At 43.6% G+C, this 19,182-nt stretch overlaps 1 protein-coding gene across 3 annotated transcripts in view; it reads right to left on the bottom strand.

Moving 5' to 3' along the window:
- shroom1 (shroom family member 1) overlaps nucleotides 1–19,182 on the bottom strand; it is a 32,056-nt gene that overhangs the window by 4,331 nt on the left and 8,543 nt on the right. Inside the window, exons 1-8 of one of the 3 annotated variants that reach the window (XM_041051565.1) lie at nucleotides 10,116–10,271; nucleotides 4,482–7,415; nucleotides 4,186–4,372; nucleotides 3,828–3,880; nucleotides 2,738–3,382; nucleotides 1,975–2,574; nucleotides 1,188–1,296; nucleotides 217–489 (exon numbers count right to left, since the gene is read on the bottom strand). In XM_041051565.1, coding sequence (XP_040907499.1) covers nucleotides 217–489; nucleotides 1,188–1,296; nucleotides 1,975–2,574; nucleotides 2,738–3,382; nucleotides 3,828–3,880; nucleotides 4,186–4,372; nucleotides 4,482–7,195 — 4,581 coding nt within the window. In that variant the 5' untranslated portion in view covers nucleotides 7,196–7,415; nucleotides 10,116–10,271. Of the gene's footprint in view, nucleotides 1–216; nucleotides 490–1,187; nucleotides 1,297–1,974; nucleotides 2,575–2,737; nucleotides 3,383–3,827; nucleotides 3,881–4,185; nucleotides 4,373–4,481; nucleotides 7,416–10,115; nucleotides 10,272–19,182 lie in introns of those variants that run through there. The other 2 variants (XM_041051566.1, XM_041051564.1) reach the window with 2 other exon arrangements.

Consider the following 19,182-nt stretch of genomic DNA (forward strand, 5'->3'; position numbering starts at 1 on the left):
GAACTGGTGGCTAAAAGCACTGCGCTTGTAGGTCAGAAAAAAGAAATAAACAAATAAAGGCAAAAATTATGTCATGAAAAGGATTATGTCAATCGTTTTTGTTTTTTTTGTGCAGAAATCTCAGATTTTGGAGGGTCATTGAATGCAAGTGCATTACTTACTTATTAATTATGTAATTTGTCTGGGGCTGAACAAAAAAGGTTTTTCGTCCCTCACCTTCTCCTCAGCATCTGTGTGCTGGTCCACGGTGCTCAGGGCGTTCTGCACCCTGGCCAGCCGAGCAGAGAGGCACAACAGCAGGCTGACCACCCTCTCCAGGTCTCCTATGAACAAGTTGTATCTCTCCAGCTCCACGGGCTGACAGCGCTCACGGACCAGCACCTCCAGTTCCTCCCCGCGGGCCACGTTCTCCTGAATCTCTGTCTGGAGAGCGCCACGCGCCTCTTCCAGTGAACGCAGACGCTCCTCGATATAGGACACTAATAGACGCTGTTAATTCAGACACATAACAGAAATGTGTGAGAAGGTAGAAATAAAAGCATTTGTCAACCCGACCAAATAATTTTAGATAAACTAATTTAAATATTTATTTCACATTTGCAGTTGTAGGATGATGGCTAAAGGTATACTGTTAAAAAAAGTGAATGTTCTGAGCAGTCAGGAAGAAGGGGGAGGCTATTTGCTATGCCAACCTTTAGACAAGTGGAAGACCCTGATAAGAAGCAGACAGTACATCATGTGATAAGAGAGACACAGCTATCTCTGCTCAAAATGAGGCCACTTAAGGCCAAATAGCATCCAGATGGTATCAATATGAAATCTCCACGAAGTTTGTGTTTTAAAAAGAAACACACAATGAGACCATAGCTCAAAGTGTGTCTTTTTAAAAGTTCTGTTTGTTCTGCTGCCTCGCCCTGGTTTGTCACCATTTTTAATGTACGTGGAACAAAGAAGAGAAAATGTTAGACATATATTGTCTCTTATTAGTAAACCTACGCACAGGTCTCACTTACAGTACTTTGTACTGGCTTATTTCTGTTCTCATTGTGAAATAATACTTCCGCTTCCCTGTCACGAGGAATTGGTAAAGGATTTCATTGTTAAAAGGATTAAAATATACACATTACACTTGCTGTGAGGAATTTTGGATGAAAACCGCCCATTATTTTGTTTAAATTAATAATTACCTTCTTCTCAGTGATGTCAGACCTGCTCTGCGGGTCTGGACTCTGGGGTTTAAGGCTGTCAGGAGCAGGAAGACAAGGAGCTGGTTCGGCCGCTTCGACTGCTTCAGCACTAGAAACAAAAAGATGCGTTTAGGTCAGGCTAACTTTCTTGTGCAGTATTTACACAATCAATAATTCCTGTCAAAGTCCCTAGTGTTATTCAGTTATTACAAAACACTGAAATGCATTTGCACATTCGCTCTCACATTCATATCTGCAGTATGCTTACAGTAGCAGATATCTGAGTGCATGTAGAGAGGGAAGCAGATAGCTAGGTGTGTCTGTATAGGTGATGCAACAAAAGGTAACACAGCACTGGTGGAGCTCAGTTCTTTGGCCATTAGAAACCAGTATCAAGTTTCCTACAGAAACATTAAACTAGGAATCCTAATTAACTCGGCTTTGTCTGCACCGGCACCATGTCAATTCTATAACAGACTGAAAGGTGTGTGTGAGATGGATTATTCTTTCCATCTACACAGCTGTGTGTATACAAGATTACAAGAGTTATGCAGTCACCTGAAAGGACAGAAAGGATTCGGGAAATTTATAAAGCAAGTCTAGTTATCTTCATTTTCTGTGCCAATTTTATTTTCGGTGGAGAAGTCACATGCATCATTTCAGACTAAGTTTTCTCAGGAGTTTTCTGCCTTTTCTATCTCAGGCAGTAAAATGCTCTCCACAGACCTCTAAAAGTTAATGTATGACTGCTACAGCTGATGTAATATTCCGGGACATTAACATTTACCTTTCTGCAGCTCCTCTCTGCTCCTGTTTCTTCTTGTAGTGCTCCTCCATCAGCAGCGTGTCCTCTGACAACAGCTGCTCCATCAGCATCAGCGCCGTCTTACGATTGGTCAGCGGGTAGAGAACTCTGGCCAGCGACTGGTCGGCCTTGACCACCGCTTCCGTAAGCTCCTCCCACCGAGGTCTCTCACCGGACCCCTCCAGGTTCTCCGTCTCTCCCTCTGGTGCTCCCCTCTCCTCCATTTCCTGGTTTTCTCCCGACTTCTCGTCGTCCATTTGTGGGTTTTTCTCCTCCTCCACGCGCTGAGTGACGTCTGCGTCAGAGACGGAGGTGCAGGGAGACACAGAGGTTTCACTTGTCTGCACTGCAGGAGGAGAGAAGCTGGACTCATCATCAAAAACGCTGTCTGTCAGCTGTGGATGCTGGACTTCCTCTTTGATCTCTTCTTCTGGGGGGAGAATCCACAGCGATGGATCTGTGGTGACGCCGCAGCTCAGAGACACTTCTTGGTTTGAATCAGATGGTAGGGCGTCATTGCTTGGTTCATCCACTGACTGCTCTCTCTCTGATCCAGTCACAGAAGGAGAAGTCCAGACTCTACTGAAAGTTAAATTATGCTTAAGAAACACATCTGGGCAAAATCGCGTTTGCAGAATCACAAAGAGTGTTAAGAGTTTGTTTTTAGTCTAGTGAGAACCCTGAAGGGTGATACATTCAAATGATGATGATTAAATAACTGCACTGGTACAGAGTCTAATCTTACCTGAAGCAATGCTTGTTTTCACAAGGAAGCTCCGTCTGGGCGGGAGTGGATTTGATGTCCCTCTCATTGGTCTCTAGACCTCTGGGGGAAGGTGGGCTAGATGAGGTCTCACTGGGTGCTCTGCTGGACCTGAAGTCATCTGTGACAGGGCCGTGAGATCCAGGAGATCCAGAGCGAACCCTGGCCCGGGAAGAGGAGCAGGAGGCTGGGGAGGTGGATCTACTCGAGTTCCTTGCTCCTACTGTCGCATCCTCCCCTGGCTCTGAGTTCTGCTTCAATGGGGACTTTTTCTGGGTTTGGTTTTGTATCTGTCCCTGAGTGTTCTTCTGACCGAGAATCTCTGGTTCTTTTCCTGCTTGCTCTGTTAGATACTGTTTCTTCCTCCCTCTTTCCTGTCCCTGGGCTTCTCTGACTTCAGCAATAAATGAAACACTCCTCTTGTCTCTTTCGGGTCCTCCCGGTCCAGTCGACTGTCTCCACAGTTGATCCAACTGCTCAGAGCTTTTACTCAAGGCTGATGGTCTAGTTAACTTTGTAGCTCCAAGCTCTTCCATGGACTTCCCCCTCTGTGCAACCACACGGACATGCTGCTGGCCCTCGGACACTGCCTTTACCAAGGAATCCTCAGTGCCATTTTTCTGGGGACTGAAATTGACATTGAGTGTCAAATGTGTAGCTTAAGCCATGCAATTCACATAAACTATGGTCACTTTAGGACAGAAAGTCTCGGCTCTGAAATGAACAAACTTCACATTTGTCACTTTTTATATGAATATTCTGTGAGGGCAAAAACAAATGCATCATATGAGAATCTCAGCACTGGCAATGATATAAATCACAATGCAGCTTTGAGAAATAGGCCAATTCCTTGAAAATGGTTCAGTCAATGATTCTTCTGTTACAGCCCATGCATAAATCTTTCACAAGGAATGCTGGTTTGCTGGAGCAGGTGGGTGTTGACTTTCCAGAGCCAGAGTGAATCAAGTTGAGGTTTATAGTCTGTGCCACAGTGCACACATCACTGACCTAATACTCTCCTGACCTAAAACCAATAAAAATGTCCCAATTTGTCTGCAGCGCTGGTACATACCTCCAGGTCTCCATAGTATTAACTGGTAACGGATCCTTCTCGTAGTCGTGTGTCTGCAGACCCAAAAAACACAAAAGTACACACTTAAGAGTTTTCCTCTGAGTTCAGTAGCAGAGTATGTAAGATGACCCAGATGTGGGTCAAAAATATCTTGGTTTCTTTGATTTGTTTTCTAACTTGTTTTTCTGTACAAAGAGGAGGGTTTTATACACATGACAATGGAAGTTATTCTGGAAAATTAAATGAAAAGCTCATCAGACACTGACGTCAGCAGATCAAATAGGGATAAATGCAAAGCTTAAAGCTAAGGTTTTTGATCAATACCTACCAGTATTTAGTATCTTTTGAAATGCCTTACCTGAAATGCATGTGGTGTGGATGTTGATCTGTTCCTGAACAAACTTGGCGGTTCTGGCTGGTCCAAGAGACTCTCCACTGAGGCAGACTTCCCCTGAGACGGACCATGGCTCTCCCTCCATCTGGGCTGACTTGATTGGCCAGCATATTGGCCTGAACAAGACTGTGCTGAGAAGAACTGTGCATACCTGTTTTGTGACAATTTAAACAGAATATTTACAATATCTGGTTTGATCCATAAAAGAAAAAACAGCATGAAAAGAGTTTTCTCTCGCTCTCTGTCTTTCTCTTTCTTACCTGATGGAGCTGGTGGAGGAATCAAGGATGCGGCCTGCAGAGTGGGGTCTGTGGAGCTTCTTCTTTATATTTTTGCCTTCATGGTTGCCTGACAGAGGCCTGGGACCCCAGTCATATGGTTTCTCGCCCAGAGAGTGCCTCTGTCTGGGTGGAGCTGGTAACTGAGGGGCTGGCTGCTGTGGCTCAGCCACTTTCTGACCCGTCTTACGTTCCATGTACTCCACCAGGGCCTTGTGTTGCAGGTGTTTCAGGTTTGTTTTTGAGGCGCTAGAGGCTGAAAGGGCCCGACCTCTTGTCTCAAACATCTTTCTCCGTGCTGCGACCAGCCCCGTCTCTCCTTGCTGCTGTTCCTCTCCTTCACATTCAACTGCAAACGGGTTTTCACTTTCGTTGCCAAAAGAGCGACAAGCAGAGTGGCTGGGTGTACCACCAAGCTGGTTGAGTTTCTCTGGTTCAGAGTAGCACATCTTCTTCTGCCCTGGAGTCAATCGCTTCCTGCCTCCGATGCGTGCCACCTGGGGCTGGGCCACATTTGCTGGTCTCCCGTTTTCCTTTTCAGTCTCTTTGTCCATCTCCTTCTGATCCTCCCTGGCTTCTTCCTTTATGCTCCCCCTCTCTGTCTCCTCAGAAGTCACAGACGGAGTGAGTGTGTCTGTGGAAGTCTCAGAGTCCTGTGATGGGGAGAATGAGTGAATCACTGTAGGCCTCAGGTCAGGTTTTTGCCTGAGACGGTGTGGCCACGACAGCTGCAGGTCCCTCCTTTTAAATGAAGTCTCCCTTAGGACTTTAGACTGGGCATCCTTCAGCTTCTCTTTGTAGTACTTTTTAAATGAGTCATCCAGAGTGTTACAGGCAACGTCCCCTCTGTCACTCTTGCTCGTGTCACCTCGTGGAGGTTTCTCATTGTTGTCTGCTACCACGTCTTCATGACCTGTTTTGTTCAGGGTTGTCTCCTTGCCTTTTATACTAAAATCAGCATCCTTTTTGGGCTGTAAGGCTGCCCTGTTGGCTTCAGTGAGGTGATAGAGAAGTGGGGTTGTTTCTTTGTTTATCCTCTCGCTGGCTACGTCCCCGAGTGGCTGCCGTTTCCCTCTCTTCGCCTGCTCCTCTCTCTTGTGGTGGTTGGGCTGTTCAGAGCTGATTAACGGAGTGGCCTCCTTCGTTTGCGTCGGTGAATGTGGTGAGCAGTTTCTGTCAGGTCCACAGTAGAATATGGGGTTGTTGGCAGTGTGGCGGCCGATCTCTCGACTCTGAATCATGTCAATATCTTCTAAGGCGTCAAAGCTTCGAGAGGACTGCGTCGAGAGGAGGGACGGTCTGTGATTCTCCTGATCCTGACTCCTGGCGGACAGGTCTTTGCCCTGGGACAGAGAAGCGAAAGCCTCCCTCTCATCTGGAATCGTACCACTGGAAGTGCGAGAACTCTGTTGGAGAGGTCTAAACAAATTATCCATTGTGCTGTGGCTTCTTTCTTTTTCTCTTATCCGGTGCTTCTCCAACACTGTGGAGCTCTCACTCCCAGCCTCTGACCCACACACAGATGCAGAATATGTCCTCATACCAGAGTCAGACAGCTTGCACACTCCTGTGACAAAGTAGAACTGTCCCTTATGTTGGATGCTGCTGTTGATAAAACTCTGACCGGCATTCCAGGGGCTGGCAGCTCGGGTCGGCTCTGACCCAAGCCAGTCGTGAGCTGAGTGTGCCCTTTTGCGCTGACTCTCAAAGTGGCTACTACTGCCACTGGACTTGTTGTGATGGTCTCCATTACATCCACCGCTGGTTGAGAGCTGTCTGGGTATCAGGTGCTCAGACTTGCTTGTGCCTCTGGGAGGTGATCCGCTTAGGATGTTTGTTGATTTCTGCTGCTCAGGGGCAGCTTTGTTATCCATGATGAAGAGGTATTCTGGGTTCAGCGGCACCCTGCTCTGATCATGAGGCTGGAGGTGAGAGCGGTAGCTTGGTGGTTGCTGGGTCTGTGGTTGCTGCTGTTGAGAGCCCCTCCAAACTGAATACACCGGGTCAGAATTGAAGCTTGAGTTGCCTGCATCTGGGTTAGCCTTCTCAGGGCTTCGCGCATTCTGACCATGGTGCTGTGAATGGAGTCGACTGTAGGGTCTGGGCTGTTGTTGAGGCTGTGCCTGCTGGGGTTGAAATTCAGTACCCTGGTGGTGGACCCTGGTGTTCTCCAAGTTTTTTGTGGCTATGAAACTATCCAGGCGTGCTGGGACTGGAGGAGGGTAAGCACTTTGGGATTGAGCCCCCAAAGGCACCTCTTGTTTAGAGAGTGCTTTGTTGTTGGTGTGGAAACTGTCATTGCCATTGTGGTTGTGGTGGTTTACATTGGTGCTGGAGTTGTTGCGATAGTGCTGAGAGATAGCTTCTACAGAGCGATAGAGCTGGTCCATGGTCTTTGAATCAGACTGCAGAACCTGGGTGGGGTGGTAAATGGACTTTACATACTTAAGATCAGCATAGTGGCCGAAGGAGCTGGACTGTAGGTCGTCTGGAAGGAAGGGAGAAGGGTAGTCTGGGGCAGTGGACCCACCAGAGAAGGAGCTGTAGGCAGAGTCTCCTTTGCCGTGCTGGTGGTGAGCGAGCTGGTCGACGATGCTGCTGTTGGACTTGGCTGGGGAGAGCCTGCTGACAGGGAGGCTCAGAGGATGCAGGTCCACGTTGCTCATTCTCTCAAAGTGGAAGTTGTAGGAATCCATGGAGGACCAGGGTGGACGGCAGGAAGGGAAGGGCGGGGTTTATAAATGTACCGTACGTGTATGTGCGCTGATGCATGTGTCTGCCTTGTGGGTGAAACTGGGGAAATTACCACCAACACATTTGCACCAGGTTGTCCGTCACGCTTGTCGCTAATTAGGTCATTTTCCTGCCTCCTTTCTGTTTATTCAAAGCCTCTTGAGATGGTCTGCTCAGCAGCCCCTGAGGAAGAGAACACAAACACAACACAGACTGGTTATCAGCCTGAAATCTTAACTCAGGACTCACGCTACAGCCATACATCTGAGGCACATGACCGCTAATGACTGAAATAGTTTGAAAAAATATGTGTTGAAAGAGCAACTGGAAAAAAACTACCACATGGATTTCACAAACATTCCATTATATAGTTGTTTTGACTACTTTGCAACAGCATGGTAATTTAACACAAACATGCATGTTTGTGTTAAATTGTCAGCTTGGCATGTCCACGAGGTTAATGACACACAAAGCTACACTGCAACATCAAAGTGCCTCATAACACGGCATGCATCAAAGATAATTCTGCATAAGCCACCATGGAAAAAAGTTGATTTCTTTCTTTGGAGGCTGATTTTTGCTGAAACACTCTTAAGGTGCCAGAGAGCAGTAAGTCACCAGTGAGAAATCTTTGCCTGGCATTTCTAGGTCAAATTCTTTTGGTGAGAAATTTTTCCATTTGTTTTAAGTTGGAAAGACAAATTACATACCCCTTCACTGAATTTTTTTTTTCTTTACTCCTTTTGAACTAGCAAGTAGAAGGTTAAAAATGTTTACACCTGCCCAGCAGAGTAGAGATACTGGCACATGGCAGGGCTGGGGGAAAATCCTTTAACCCTACTTATTAAGATTTCAAATGTGTTTCTCTGTTTGCTCTTCAATCATCTAACTTTGCTGATCAACACATACCACAGGTTAATTTCACAGACATTTGTATCACATTTTGTAATTAAAAGAAAAATTTTACAACTTTAAGGGACATGGAAACTTTTAGAGTACTGTAATGTCTAACAAGACTGTGACAAAATGGTAATTTAAAATCAATGGAGCCATAACTACTACTTTCGGGTTTATCACCTCCTCTTACACAATAAAATCAATGCTAATAGCATCATGTGAGCAAGATATAAAGTTTTTTGTTTCACGGCTGACACGGTTTACTGCAGCTTGGTTTTGTAGGTCAGTACAGTTAACCACCTGTTGAAGGAGTCTGTCTGCCGTTTTGCATCACCGAGGACTCTAATTAAGGGCCTTGAGGTTGGTGGTGCACGTTGCAGCACACACATGAAAAAATGTGAGGAATTCCATATGGAACTACAGAAATATGGGAAGATTAGTCATGTGACAGATGTATAATGCCTTGTTATTCAGCACTGTGGGCCATAAAGATTTGTCTGCATTCCCCCGTTATTATGCCTGGAACACTCGAGTATTTGCTTTATTTATTTTTGCTTAACGTGACAATTTATGAACTTTCTGTTAACTACACAAGAGTTCATTCTGTTGTCCTTTGCTGTCTGTGAAACCAATGTATTTCCAGCTGAGACACAGTGAAAGCAAGATAAACCCATAAAATATTCGCAAATACCACATGATCAATAATCTTTGGGCCTTTCAAACTGAATTTACTGAAGCAGTCATACTGTACAGGCCATTCATTTAGATTGGGATAAACGGATAAATGTTTTGATGACCGGAAACCAATTAACCTCAGTCCTGATTTCAGTCTATGGCAGGTTTCTTCATCTGAATCATACAAGATTCTTGATCATAGTTTCCTTATTCACTATAAAAACACACTGAATTGAATAACTTGCAGATATAAAATTCCTATTGTCTGTTAACACATGGAAACCTGTCATCATCAGTTATCCTGGAAAGTCATCTTCAGTACAGAAATGAGCCCCTGTAAGTTAATGATAGGTTTGGGTTTTACTGTGGACTCTAATGACAGAGCAACTGGCTTCTCTCTCCCATGACCTGCATGCCTTTCATTGACTTTCTCATCAGGTTGAAGCTGCATACCTGTCATGCATACAGAAAGGTCAATGTTGTCAATAAAACAAAGACAAGCCAACCAGTTAATCAACTCTGACACTGCAGTATGAAAACTGGGCCTCGCCATTAATGGGAGGTGTAAGAAATGTGCACATCATGCTTCTTTTTTTTTGTAAAGACTTTTTACCAACCAAAAACAATCCTAACCAACAAATATAAAAATCCTACAGTGAATGACTACTTAGTAAATTAGACTGACAGCTGAAAACTTTCTTCTAATTAAATCCAGTGAGCAAAATTTTCTCAGTATTGCCAAATTTGTTTGCAGAGCTGAAAAACCTGAATCAAAGATGATCCTTGGTGGTCGTTTTGCATACACACAAAACCCACCTCCCAAGAGCCTTTCAAACTACAGTATTAAGGGGGATTCCATGTGTTTATGAAGGGCCTTCTGATCTGTGGTGTGTCCCTGCGTGTGTGTGTGTGTGTGTGTGTGTGTGAGTGTGGTTTCCAGCCCTACTCTTCCCTCCGCTAACAGAGAGAGAGGCTCCCAAACAGGGGAGCGCTCAAGTGGAAGTGATGGAGGGGACAGGCAGTGACAAAACGTACAGAGAGGAGAGAGGAGAGAGAGAGGGAGGGAGGGAGGGAGGGTGAGGCAGAGGGTGACCGGCCCAGACAAATACCCTCACACGCAAACCACAACAACAAGAGACAAGGGAACTGAACAATGACAGCAGGAAAGCTGAACACAAAGTTGGAAGACTGGATCAACAGTCACAGCAGCAAGGCATACTAGGAACTACTCAGTGATCAGCTACTTGCTTGAAAAGTTAGAAACTTTTGAGAGAAGAGTTAGCAAGAAAAAAAAAAGACAGAAAAACTCACCCAAACTTTGAGGCTAAGTCGCTGACCTTTCTAATTTCCATCTGAGAAAGAAATACGTTTCCTAAGTTTTAACTTCAATAAGGATTAGCCAAATGACTCCCGTCCTTGTTTCTCATTCAGAACATCTTTCTTCCTCTGAACAGGGACCAGACCAAGTAACCAGGAGAGCCAGATATTAGAGGGAAGACTTCTAGTGAGTCCCTTCTCCCCCCACTGAGACCAGAGGCTGCCTAGTGGGAGCCACTGATTGGCCAGCCTATGACGTCCGGCTCTCCGAAGCACAATGAGCGCAGCGGAGGGAATATTTCACTGCCGCAGATAGCTGCTAGTGCTGCCGGCCGCCTGAACAACAGAGAGAGAGGGGAGGAAGAAAAAAAAAAAAAAAAAAGAGGCCTCGCATTCCTGGCTGGCTTCAAAGACGGTGCAGAGCCCGGGCGCCATTCATTCCCAAGGCCCAGAGCCCGGCACATGGAGACTAGCCAAGGCAGGAGGGAGAACGGAGGAGGGGAGGGGGCAGTGGTGGTTGGATGGGTGACCTCCCAGCCTCCACCCAAAAAAAAAAAAAAAAAAAAAAAATCAGCCACAAAGACCAACTATCCCCCACCATCACTTTCCTCTTTCTCTTTTTATTCTCTACACCTATAAGTCTCCCATATTCTATAAACCCCCTGCTAATGACCTGGGTTAGAAAGAAGTTACACAGCTAATCATTAACTGACTGCAGAAATCTCAAGTAATTACTGCTGAAGTAAGACTGATATGAAGGTCATCATTACTGTCATGTATTTTAGAAAGTTTTCGTTTAATTCATGTAGTAATTGCTATACCAGCGATCCCTGGCTATCTCTATTACACTATTTTTCACTGATCTCTCTGTTGCAAGCTTCAAACTTGCTCTTAATGACACCAGCAGTTTTCAAAACTCCTGTGCGATTGTCTATTGTCAGACAAAGACCCTACTCTATTGTTTTCTATTGTGGCTGGCAGCGCTGGTGGTCAGCTATGCAGGGTTTTTGTTACTGTTAGCACAGTGTCAGGCAAAATGGAGCAAAGAGCGGCATCCAAGTACTGCTGTTGGTTTTACTGATGCTGTTACCGACTCCAACTGATGAAAACATAACTTTTCTCTGTGATGGAAAGACTAAAGGAGGAGAAAAGCATTTTAACCACATTATGAAATTAGTTTGTGCAGTTGTGCAGTTGTAGCTTTGATACAATTTTTCAAGCTGCAAAACTAAAGAAAATCTGAGCTGAAACACTTGATATAAAGGCACCGACTACATCCAGAGAGTTGTACTGTAGGCTACATTTTGCCTACTTTGTTCAGTCTGACACTTTGACCTGTGTCAGTGTCAAGCTGAAAACCCATTGGGTGCTTGGATATGTTTCTTGTCCATGTTTTAAATATTTTTTTTTTCATTGGATACAGTAAAATGTGAACACAGCTCATGATGTGACCAGTGGAGAGGCTTTCATTTATTTTGACGGCTGACGCCTCAATGCTGTGGTGGAGGTTCAGTTATATTTTAGCTTTAAAATCGTTTCCACACTTGATTACATGAGACACACACAGGAGGTCAACGTTAAACATGCAAACAAGGATAAGCTCATGACCACTTTCTGCCAGGCAACTGAGCTAAAAACTCTGTCCCAGTGGACGGAGGGGAGGGTAAGCCATAAGAACCGAAAGAATTTAAAGAGCATATACTTAAAAAAAAAAATACAACGTGGTCAGGATAAGTGTCAGGCAAGGACACATTTATTAAACCAATGAATGAGAGAGAGAGAGAGAGAGAGAGAGAGAGAACGAACACAGGGTGAGTCTGATGGTGAGAGGGAGGAATGAAGGATGGGAGGGGGTGTTAAATTCTTTCAGATTTTTTTTTTTTGTCTTTCATTGGTGATTATGTGCTCTTGCATGACCTTCACCATGCAGCCACGAGACTGGACCACCAGGCGTCTGAGAAGCAGAAGGCAGACACAGACAGACAGAGAATGAGGGAGGGAGGGCAGAATGACAAAAAGGATGTCACAGAACGACATTTACAAAGGTAATATACAAAGATGAGAGAAAAAGAGGAAGAAAGCAGGGAAGGCAAGCAGGGAATTTGAGGAGTTATAGTCACTGATGCCATAGTAGCCAGCCAACCAGCCAACTAACCAACTAACCAGACAAACCCTATAATCTTGTTATACCCACTGGTCCTGCTACGTCTGCTGATAAAGATGATGATGGGTTGACGGACCTCTGGACCTCTGCGTGAGGTATTAAAGAGATTGATCGTGTCCTCAAAAATCTTCTGTTCGCACTTTTGCTCTCAATCAGAAGCTTTCACAGGTGAGCGGCAGGTGAAAGACTTCAAACCTCCTCAGCACAACTCTGAAATACCTACAAGACTATTTTTATTGAGGACATTTTTACATGTCAAAGCAGGTGTCATTAATAATAAATTAATAATGGCTGCAAAGATTTTAGAGAGGTGTGCAGAGTCAGGCCAGTCTTCTTCTTCTTCTTTTTTTTTTAAAGAACGACTAATTTTAAGGTAGCCAGACATTTCCGTTGGGGTGAACGGAGCTGAGCAGGTCTGACATGGTAGTCTTAAGAAGGTCAAGAACTAGACAGCTTTGTGCAACAGATGAATTCAGACGTGCAGACTCATTATTAGTTAGATTTTGGCTACGGTCAAAGTCTGTCTTTGTGATAGCAGTCCCTGCGTACTGGTATTGTTACATGCTTTTCTTATGGTAAGGCTTACTGAGGAACTTAAATGGAGCCATCGTTACAATTATGAATCGCACACAGTCAAAATGTCTGCCGCAGAGGTCAACAATGTGATTTTATGTTCTGCTATCTCCAGAAAACATCTTGAGAAGCTTCTGGCACAAACAGCAAATCAGATCTAGTATTATTAGATAACTGTCACTTTGAGAAAAACAATGCCAAAGAAGAATGATCTGCTGTTTCTTTGACAGACATTACTACCCATACATCCCACCGTGTTAGGAAGCATTTTAACTGTAACGCACTGTAGCTGACTTACTTGCTCCACAGGATTAACATTGTTCCACTGAACTTTGCAGGCTTTCATCAGAACGTGAATCATTATATTCTTTACTGACTAACAGTGTACAGTGCACATATTGTTTGACTTCCCATTATCCACCACTGTGGTGCCCTTAAAGCAAAAGAAGGCTCGACAGACTCAACACAAGGCACTAGAAACTTGTTAATTGATATCTTCAAATGACAAATCTTTTAAAATCTGTGAGCACAAAACAGATGAAGGGGGAGTCACTGGAACAGCACAAATGCTTGGCTATGACTTTGCTTCTGGGCTCGAGTCTCCCACAGGACCTGAAAGACATCATTCCCATTGTCTCAGATCAAACAGAAACAGAGAGGAAGCTGTTTTTAAAAAGATGGAAGTGGTCAGATGTTGAGTACTGACAAAGCAAAGCATCTAGTAGCGGGAAAGGGAATGCTGTGTTGCCATGCAGTGTTATCAATGATGCCTGCAGTGTAATTTCCCCTGCAAGTGTGTGTCAAACACAGAAAAAGACAGGGAGATTTAACTGTGTCCAGGAGAAAGAAACCGTGGCTGCGTGTTGCTGGGCAGTGCTCACACCAGTGTCTAAAATCTCTAGCTGACCAAGACAAGCTGTCACACTCAAATAAGCTCTGGATTCCTGCACTGATCTCGCCTAAATACCTAACTTGACGCCAAAACACCTGAAGAAACTTATATGATTTGACTACTGAAAATGAACCGTATGTGTGAGCAACTGTAACTACGACACTGTTTCTTCTGTATTTGCAGGGATGCAAATTTCTAACTGCCACCTGCCACCTACGCAGTATGTGGCATTCAGTAAAACAACTAATGCTTGCATAATGACACACACACACACACACGCCCAAAAACACAAAATGAAACAAGGTCAATAAGAGGATATAAATGACTTTCTCTGCTATTTAATAAAAAAAAAAAAACAAAGTTCAGCATTCTCTATCCTCCTTGGTCAATCATTAACCAGGAACTGGTTGACCAGGAAATGCTGGTGGCAGCATTAGGTTTAAAAAAAGGACACAGGTCTCTGAGAATGATAAACTTCTTATTACCTTCAAGTGGCTTCTGAGAAGACAATTACTTTTGTATTACCGACCCCCTAGGGGGCTGCAATATGATCTATTCATGGTGAGTTTAACTGGATACTGTAGGAATTTCTCCACACTAGAATAGTACAAGGCTGCAGGCCTTTTTGTGTTTAGTCTAAAAATGGGGCTGTGCAAATTCCCCATTACTGCGGAACATTATTTTCAATCTTCAGTATGTGTATTAAAATCTCAGAACATGCTGACCTGGGTCAAAGTCATAAGTGAAATGATTGGACAACCAGGAACTGCATACCAAAGTAAATGCTGTCGCCGTGCCTTCTCTCACACTTTTTTTTAACACATGAAATAAAAGGTTACGCAACAAATTATGTGTCTTGCATTTTTCCAGCACTTTGCAGAAGAAATACCATCCACTTGTACAGAAGCCAACAAATTTTGTTGATGAAAGCTGGTAAGTATTGATGTCAGTGCAGAGATGGCTGAGGCCCAAGACACACCCGTCCTCAGGGCTCGAGGATAACGTGTTTCACTGGATCAAAAACGCTGACAGCATCTCTACAAAGTAGGAGATTACCTTATTTAGAGCAATTGTGTGATACCACCAACAACAAGGGAGCCACAGTGACAAAAGAGCGCCAGGGTGAGGAATGTATGAAAGTAGAAAAAACACAGAAAGTGAGAAAGAAGAGACCTGGAACGGCAGGAAGCTGTGGACAAACACCACAGGAAAAAAAACCCCAACACAATAACAAATGACCCACTTCCTGTTCAAAGGTGAGAAAGGTCTCAGTGACTTCATCATAATGGAAAAATGCTGTGCTTCATCTATTGTTCATAGGTCCCCAGTGTTTTCTAAGGCTCAACATTCATCTCTCAACAGTCCCTAAAGACAGTCAAAGCAGGACAGATCGTATGGAGCTAAGTTTGGTCTTCACCCAAAACTCATGCCAGTTTTTGTTTTTTGTAACTCAATTGGAACTAAGCATGACATACTGTGTTTTCAAGTTTGGTTTATCCTTTAAATAGAGTTTTACAGTGTGGATTTAAAACCTACAGTAGCATCTGATAAACCAGACACTGTGTAGGCATGGATTAAGGCTCTTACTGACCACTTTATTCCAGAGAGCACTGTGGAGAACACCTCATCATCCCTGCCAGTTCGTTCAGCCCGTGTCAGCTCCTGCCCTGCTCCTGCCTATAGTTGTTTCTGCCCTGCCAGGCTGCAGCAACCATCTCTGTCCTGTTATATAATGAGCCGTGGTCTGATCAGCTGACCACAGACACATAACAGATGCAGGAATTCACCCATGGTGGCCCCTGAGCTGGTACTGCGACAACCATGACACACTGCGTGGCTTCACCAGGAGCACATAAGGTTTATCACAGAGGCAAAGACTTGCAACAGAGACACTGGCTTCACAGTACATGCATTGTTCTGGTAACATAACAAATCATTAATTAATCTCACTGTAAATTCTATGTCAAGAGTGAGAGGTCTGAATTTTTTTTTTTTATTATCTGAACCAATGAACTGAGCAAACAAAAGCAATACTGCAGGTGCTAAAATCAGATAAAACACTGGTCACAGGAAAGGCCACACGAGAATGAATGCCAATAAAACACAACATGCATTACAACCATAAAAGGGGAACATATAATAAATATCACTTTGCGTTTCATAAAATGTGAGGCCGATGAGAAATAAAACTTAGCAAAGACGCCCTACTGCAAACAGACACAGGAGAACAATGAAATCTTTGTGCTAACCACTACACATTTACCCCTTCCAAGTATTTATTGCGCTACTCATGGAATGTATTAATGCTGGTAAAATCTGATGCAAAAGCTGTTAATGGACTTATCACACCTTATACAGAGTGGTGTGGCATAAAGGTCATACAATATGACCTGGTTCTTTGTCATGATTTTTACAATTTGAATAAAGTGTCCTTGTTTGCCATGGTAATAATAAATTTTAATCTTTAGTGCCTGGTGTTTATAGGCACATTTAAAGAAAGGAAGTTATTTAATATGTTTAATATGAGTATTAATTAAGTTTTCTTAAGTTTTAAGAGTCTTTTTGGAAACCGTAGTGAAAACCAATATAGTATAATGAAAAGACAATTTGGAGATGTAAGCAAAATGTAAATCTTATATTGGCTATGGAACCTTCTCTTTCACTGTGTTTAATTCATCTATAAGTCTAGGTATTATTTAGTGGTAGTTTATTTGTGTGGAGTGTCCACCTTCCTCCAACCTGCCTCACACTTCTACTGCTGTACTGATACTGAGATAGTTTCCAGGCGATAAATCTGACTGATTTTGGTGATCCCCTGATCACTACCATGAAGCTGACTTTTGGGGGTTTTAGTGAAATGTCTCTACAGCTATTTGATTGATAGCTCAATTGATCGATCAGTTAGCTCAGAGCACCACCATGCCCAGGTACAGCTTTGCACTGCATGGCTGTGACTCTTGGTCAAAAGCAGGGTGGTCCTGTGGTCTTCCTGGTCCACAAGGGAAAAGAGAAAGTGACAGAAGGCAATTTCAACTACTGAGAATATAAAAATCATTGTAAAACAATATACTATGTGTACAGGGTAAGCATGGTGACAGTATCTATCAGCACGCCAAACACCTGACAGTTTATAGCAGAATGGCATACTCTGACCCTCGGTGACTTATCACTGACAGTTCAGCTGGTTCGGGTGCCTGGCAGAGGCACACAGAAAGGAATGTGTTTGATAAGCAGCTAGGGCAGGTCCAGCAGGTAAAGCTAACATGTTTTTATACTCAGTATATACCCCTCATTTTGAAGGCTTAAAGCTAAATATGCAAATCTTATTCAAAGATCCAAATTTTCAGCTACTTACTTAATACTCTGTTTATCGAACACATCCACACCTTGGGCCACAGAAAGTATTTAGTTATGAGTTGGGTAAGTAGTTATTACGCAATAGCACCACTAGCCCTCTAGTTCCCAGACCGATGGTGGCGCTTGTTCACACGCAACACTGAGCCTATGTGCTCTCAAATTCTGCACTATTTCTTGAAAATATTGTTTGTGCTCAAAACGTTGTTGAATACACTGCTCTATTCAAGTATCTCTTACATAACTGGCATTCATCTGTGCAGTGATCTCACCGGTCATCTATTAACCTGCGCAGACAGCAGGTGAATATACCTGATAAGAGGATAGTCTGCTGGACACTTCCTGGTAGAACAAACAACTGTGCATATCACAGGGATATAAACCTGTGGGGTTGCATGCAATAAAGCAACATGGTGACTTGCTGCAGAGTGATATTAGTTTAACAGTAAATGTACTATTTTCCACAAGGGCTACAAATAATTATTTCATCATGTATTTATTTGCTGCTTATCTTCTTGATTAAATTAATTAATCATTTAGTCTAAATAATTGTGGAAAACAACATTCAAAAGTTTTCAGATGCCAGCTTAAAATGTCTTGCTTTGTCAGATCACCAGTCCAAAAAACCCAAAGATATTCAGTTTAATACAGGCCGGGGACGTCATATTCAGTAAGACATCCTGATTATTTCATATCATGAGGCTCAGCTAGAGCATAAGGACAAAGTTTTATTTTAATACCCATTATGTAATGACATTAGATATTTAATCCGGTAGTGAAGGGAATATGCAAGGGAAGAAGTGCCAGGTTAATAACATGCCAAGGGCGATTTTTGTAGAGACGCCTAAGTAGCAATATTGAACGCATGATTTGCCAATAAGCATTTTACAACAGAGTGCACCTTAGATTTAGTTGTTCTGGTTCTACTAGGCCTTCTTCAGACAATCATTCCACCCATTTAGCTGCAACAGATGGAGGTACTTTGGCTTTAGCCGTGGGTCATTCAGATATTGCACATCAGCTTCTTTCATGGGAAAACACAAAAAACTTTATCCCTACCTCTCTGCAGCCACACAAATCCTCAGTCTCCACATCAACACACTATCCTATTCACTTTAAGACACTCAGACTACATAATTAGAACTGGGTGTTTTCCCCTCCTGTAATCGTTCAGCCTCCTGCAGTGGCTAAAGTCAGGTTACAGTACTAAATGACCTGCTGAGCTCCAGGACAACAGCATTCCTCGTCTGGCCTTATTGCTCCCCTAGACCCATCTAATATGAGGCAATTACAGCCAGTGAATGGACAGTTGTAGACCGCAGAAAGTAATTCAAGCTATCCACTAGTTTTGAAAGGAAAAAAAAACACAATCCAGCCTCCAACAGTAAATAGACCTCACTGCAACCAAAAAACAATGCACACTGGGATTCAGACATGAAGTAAAGTGACAGTACACCCTGTTTATACACTGCGCTTGATCTTTTCTGTTGCACCTTTATCATTCTGACTGGTACACCGGGTTTGGTAAGCTTGTGTAATTCCTACCGCCACCCAACAGTGCTCTAATGAACCAGAATAACTGAAAACACCTGTGTGGCTGTGAAGGGCCATTAAATTAAAATATGATCAGCACACACTCAAAAACCTAGCAAAACCCACTTCAAGCCAAACATAAATTTTAACCAACGAGTGGAGTGAATTTCAACCATGCGTGCGTCCCTGAGGTCGTTTTAATGGATGACCAGCAGAATAACACATCTCCCGCTTGCCGTAATTTAGGTGAATGCCTCACCGCATACACACAAACGGTAGGTGGTCACTGACGGCAGAGGAAAAAGGCACACTGGCAGCGGGAGTCATTTACACATGGAGCTCCTGCTGTTACATAGGCATGTCGGTGACATCATGTCTGGTAAGGAGGCAGAAACGGCAGAAAACAAAGAGGACTATGAGGATAAAAAGGAAAAGGAGTGAGAAACTGGGTCACTGTCCACTACCTAATAAGGCATGATGAAAGCGAACAGACATCCCTCTAATCTCTCCTTTTATACCTGCCAGGATGCTTTAAGAAGCATGAA

The sequence above is a fragment of the Toxotes jaculatrix genome, chromosome 12 (genome assembly GCF_017976425.1).
Source record: "Toxotes jaculatrix isolate fToxJac2 chromosome 12, fToxJac2.pri, whole genome shotgun sequence".
In the NCBI taxonomy this organism is placed as follows: domain Eukaryota; kingdom Metazoa; phylum Chordata; class Actinopteri; family Toxotidae; genus Toxotes; species Toxotes jaculatrix.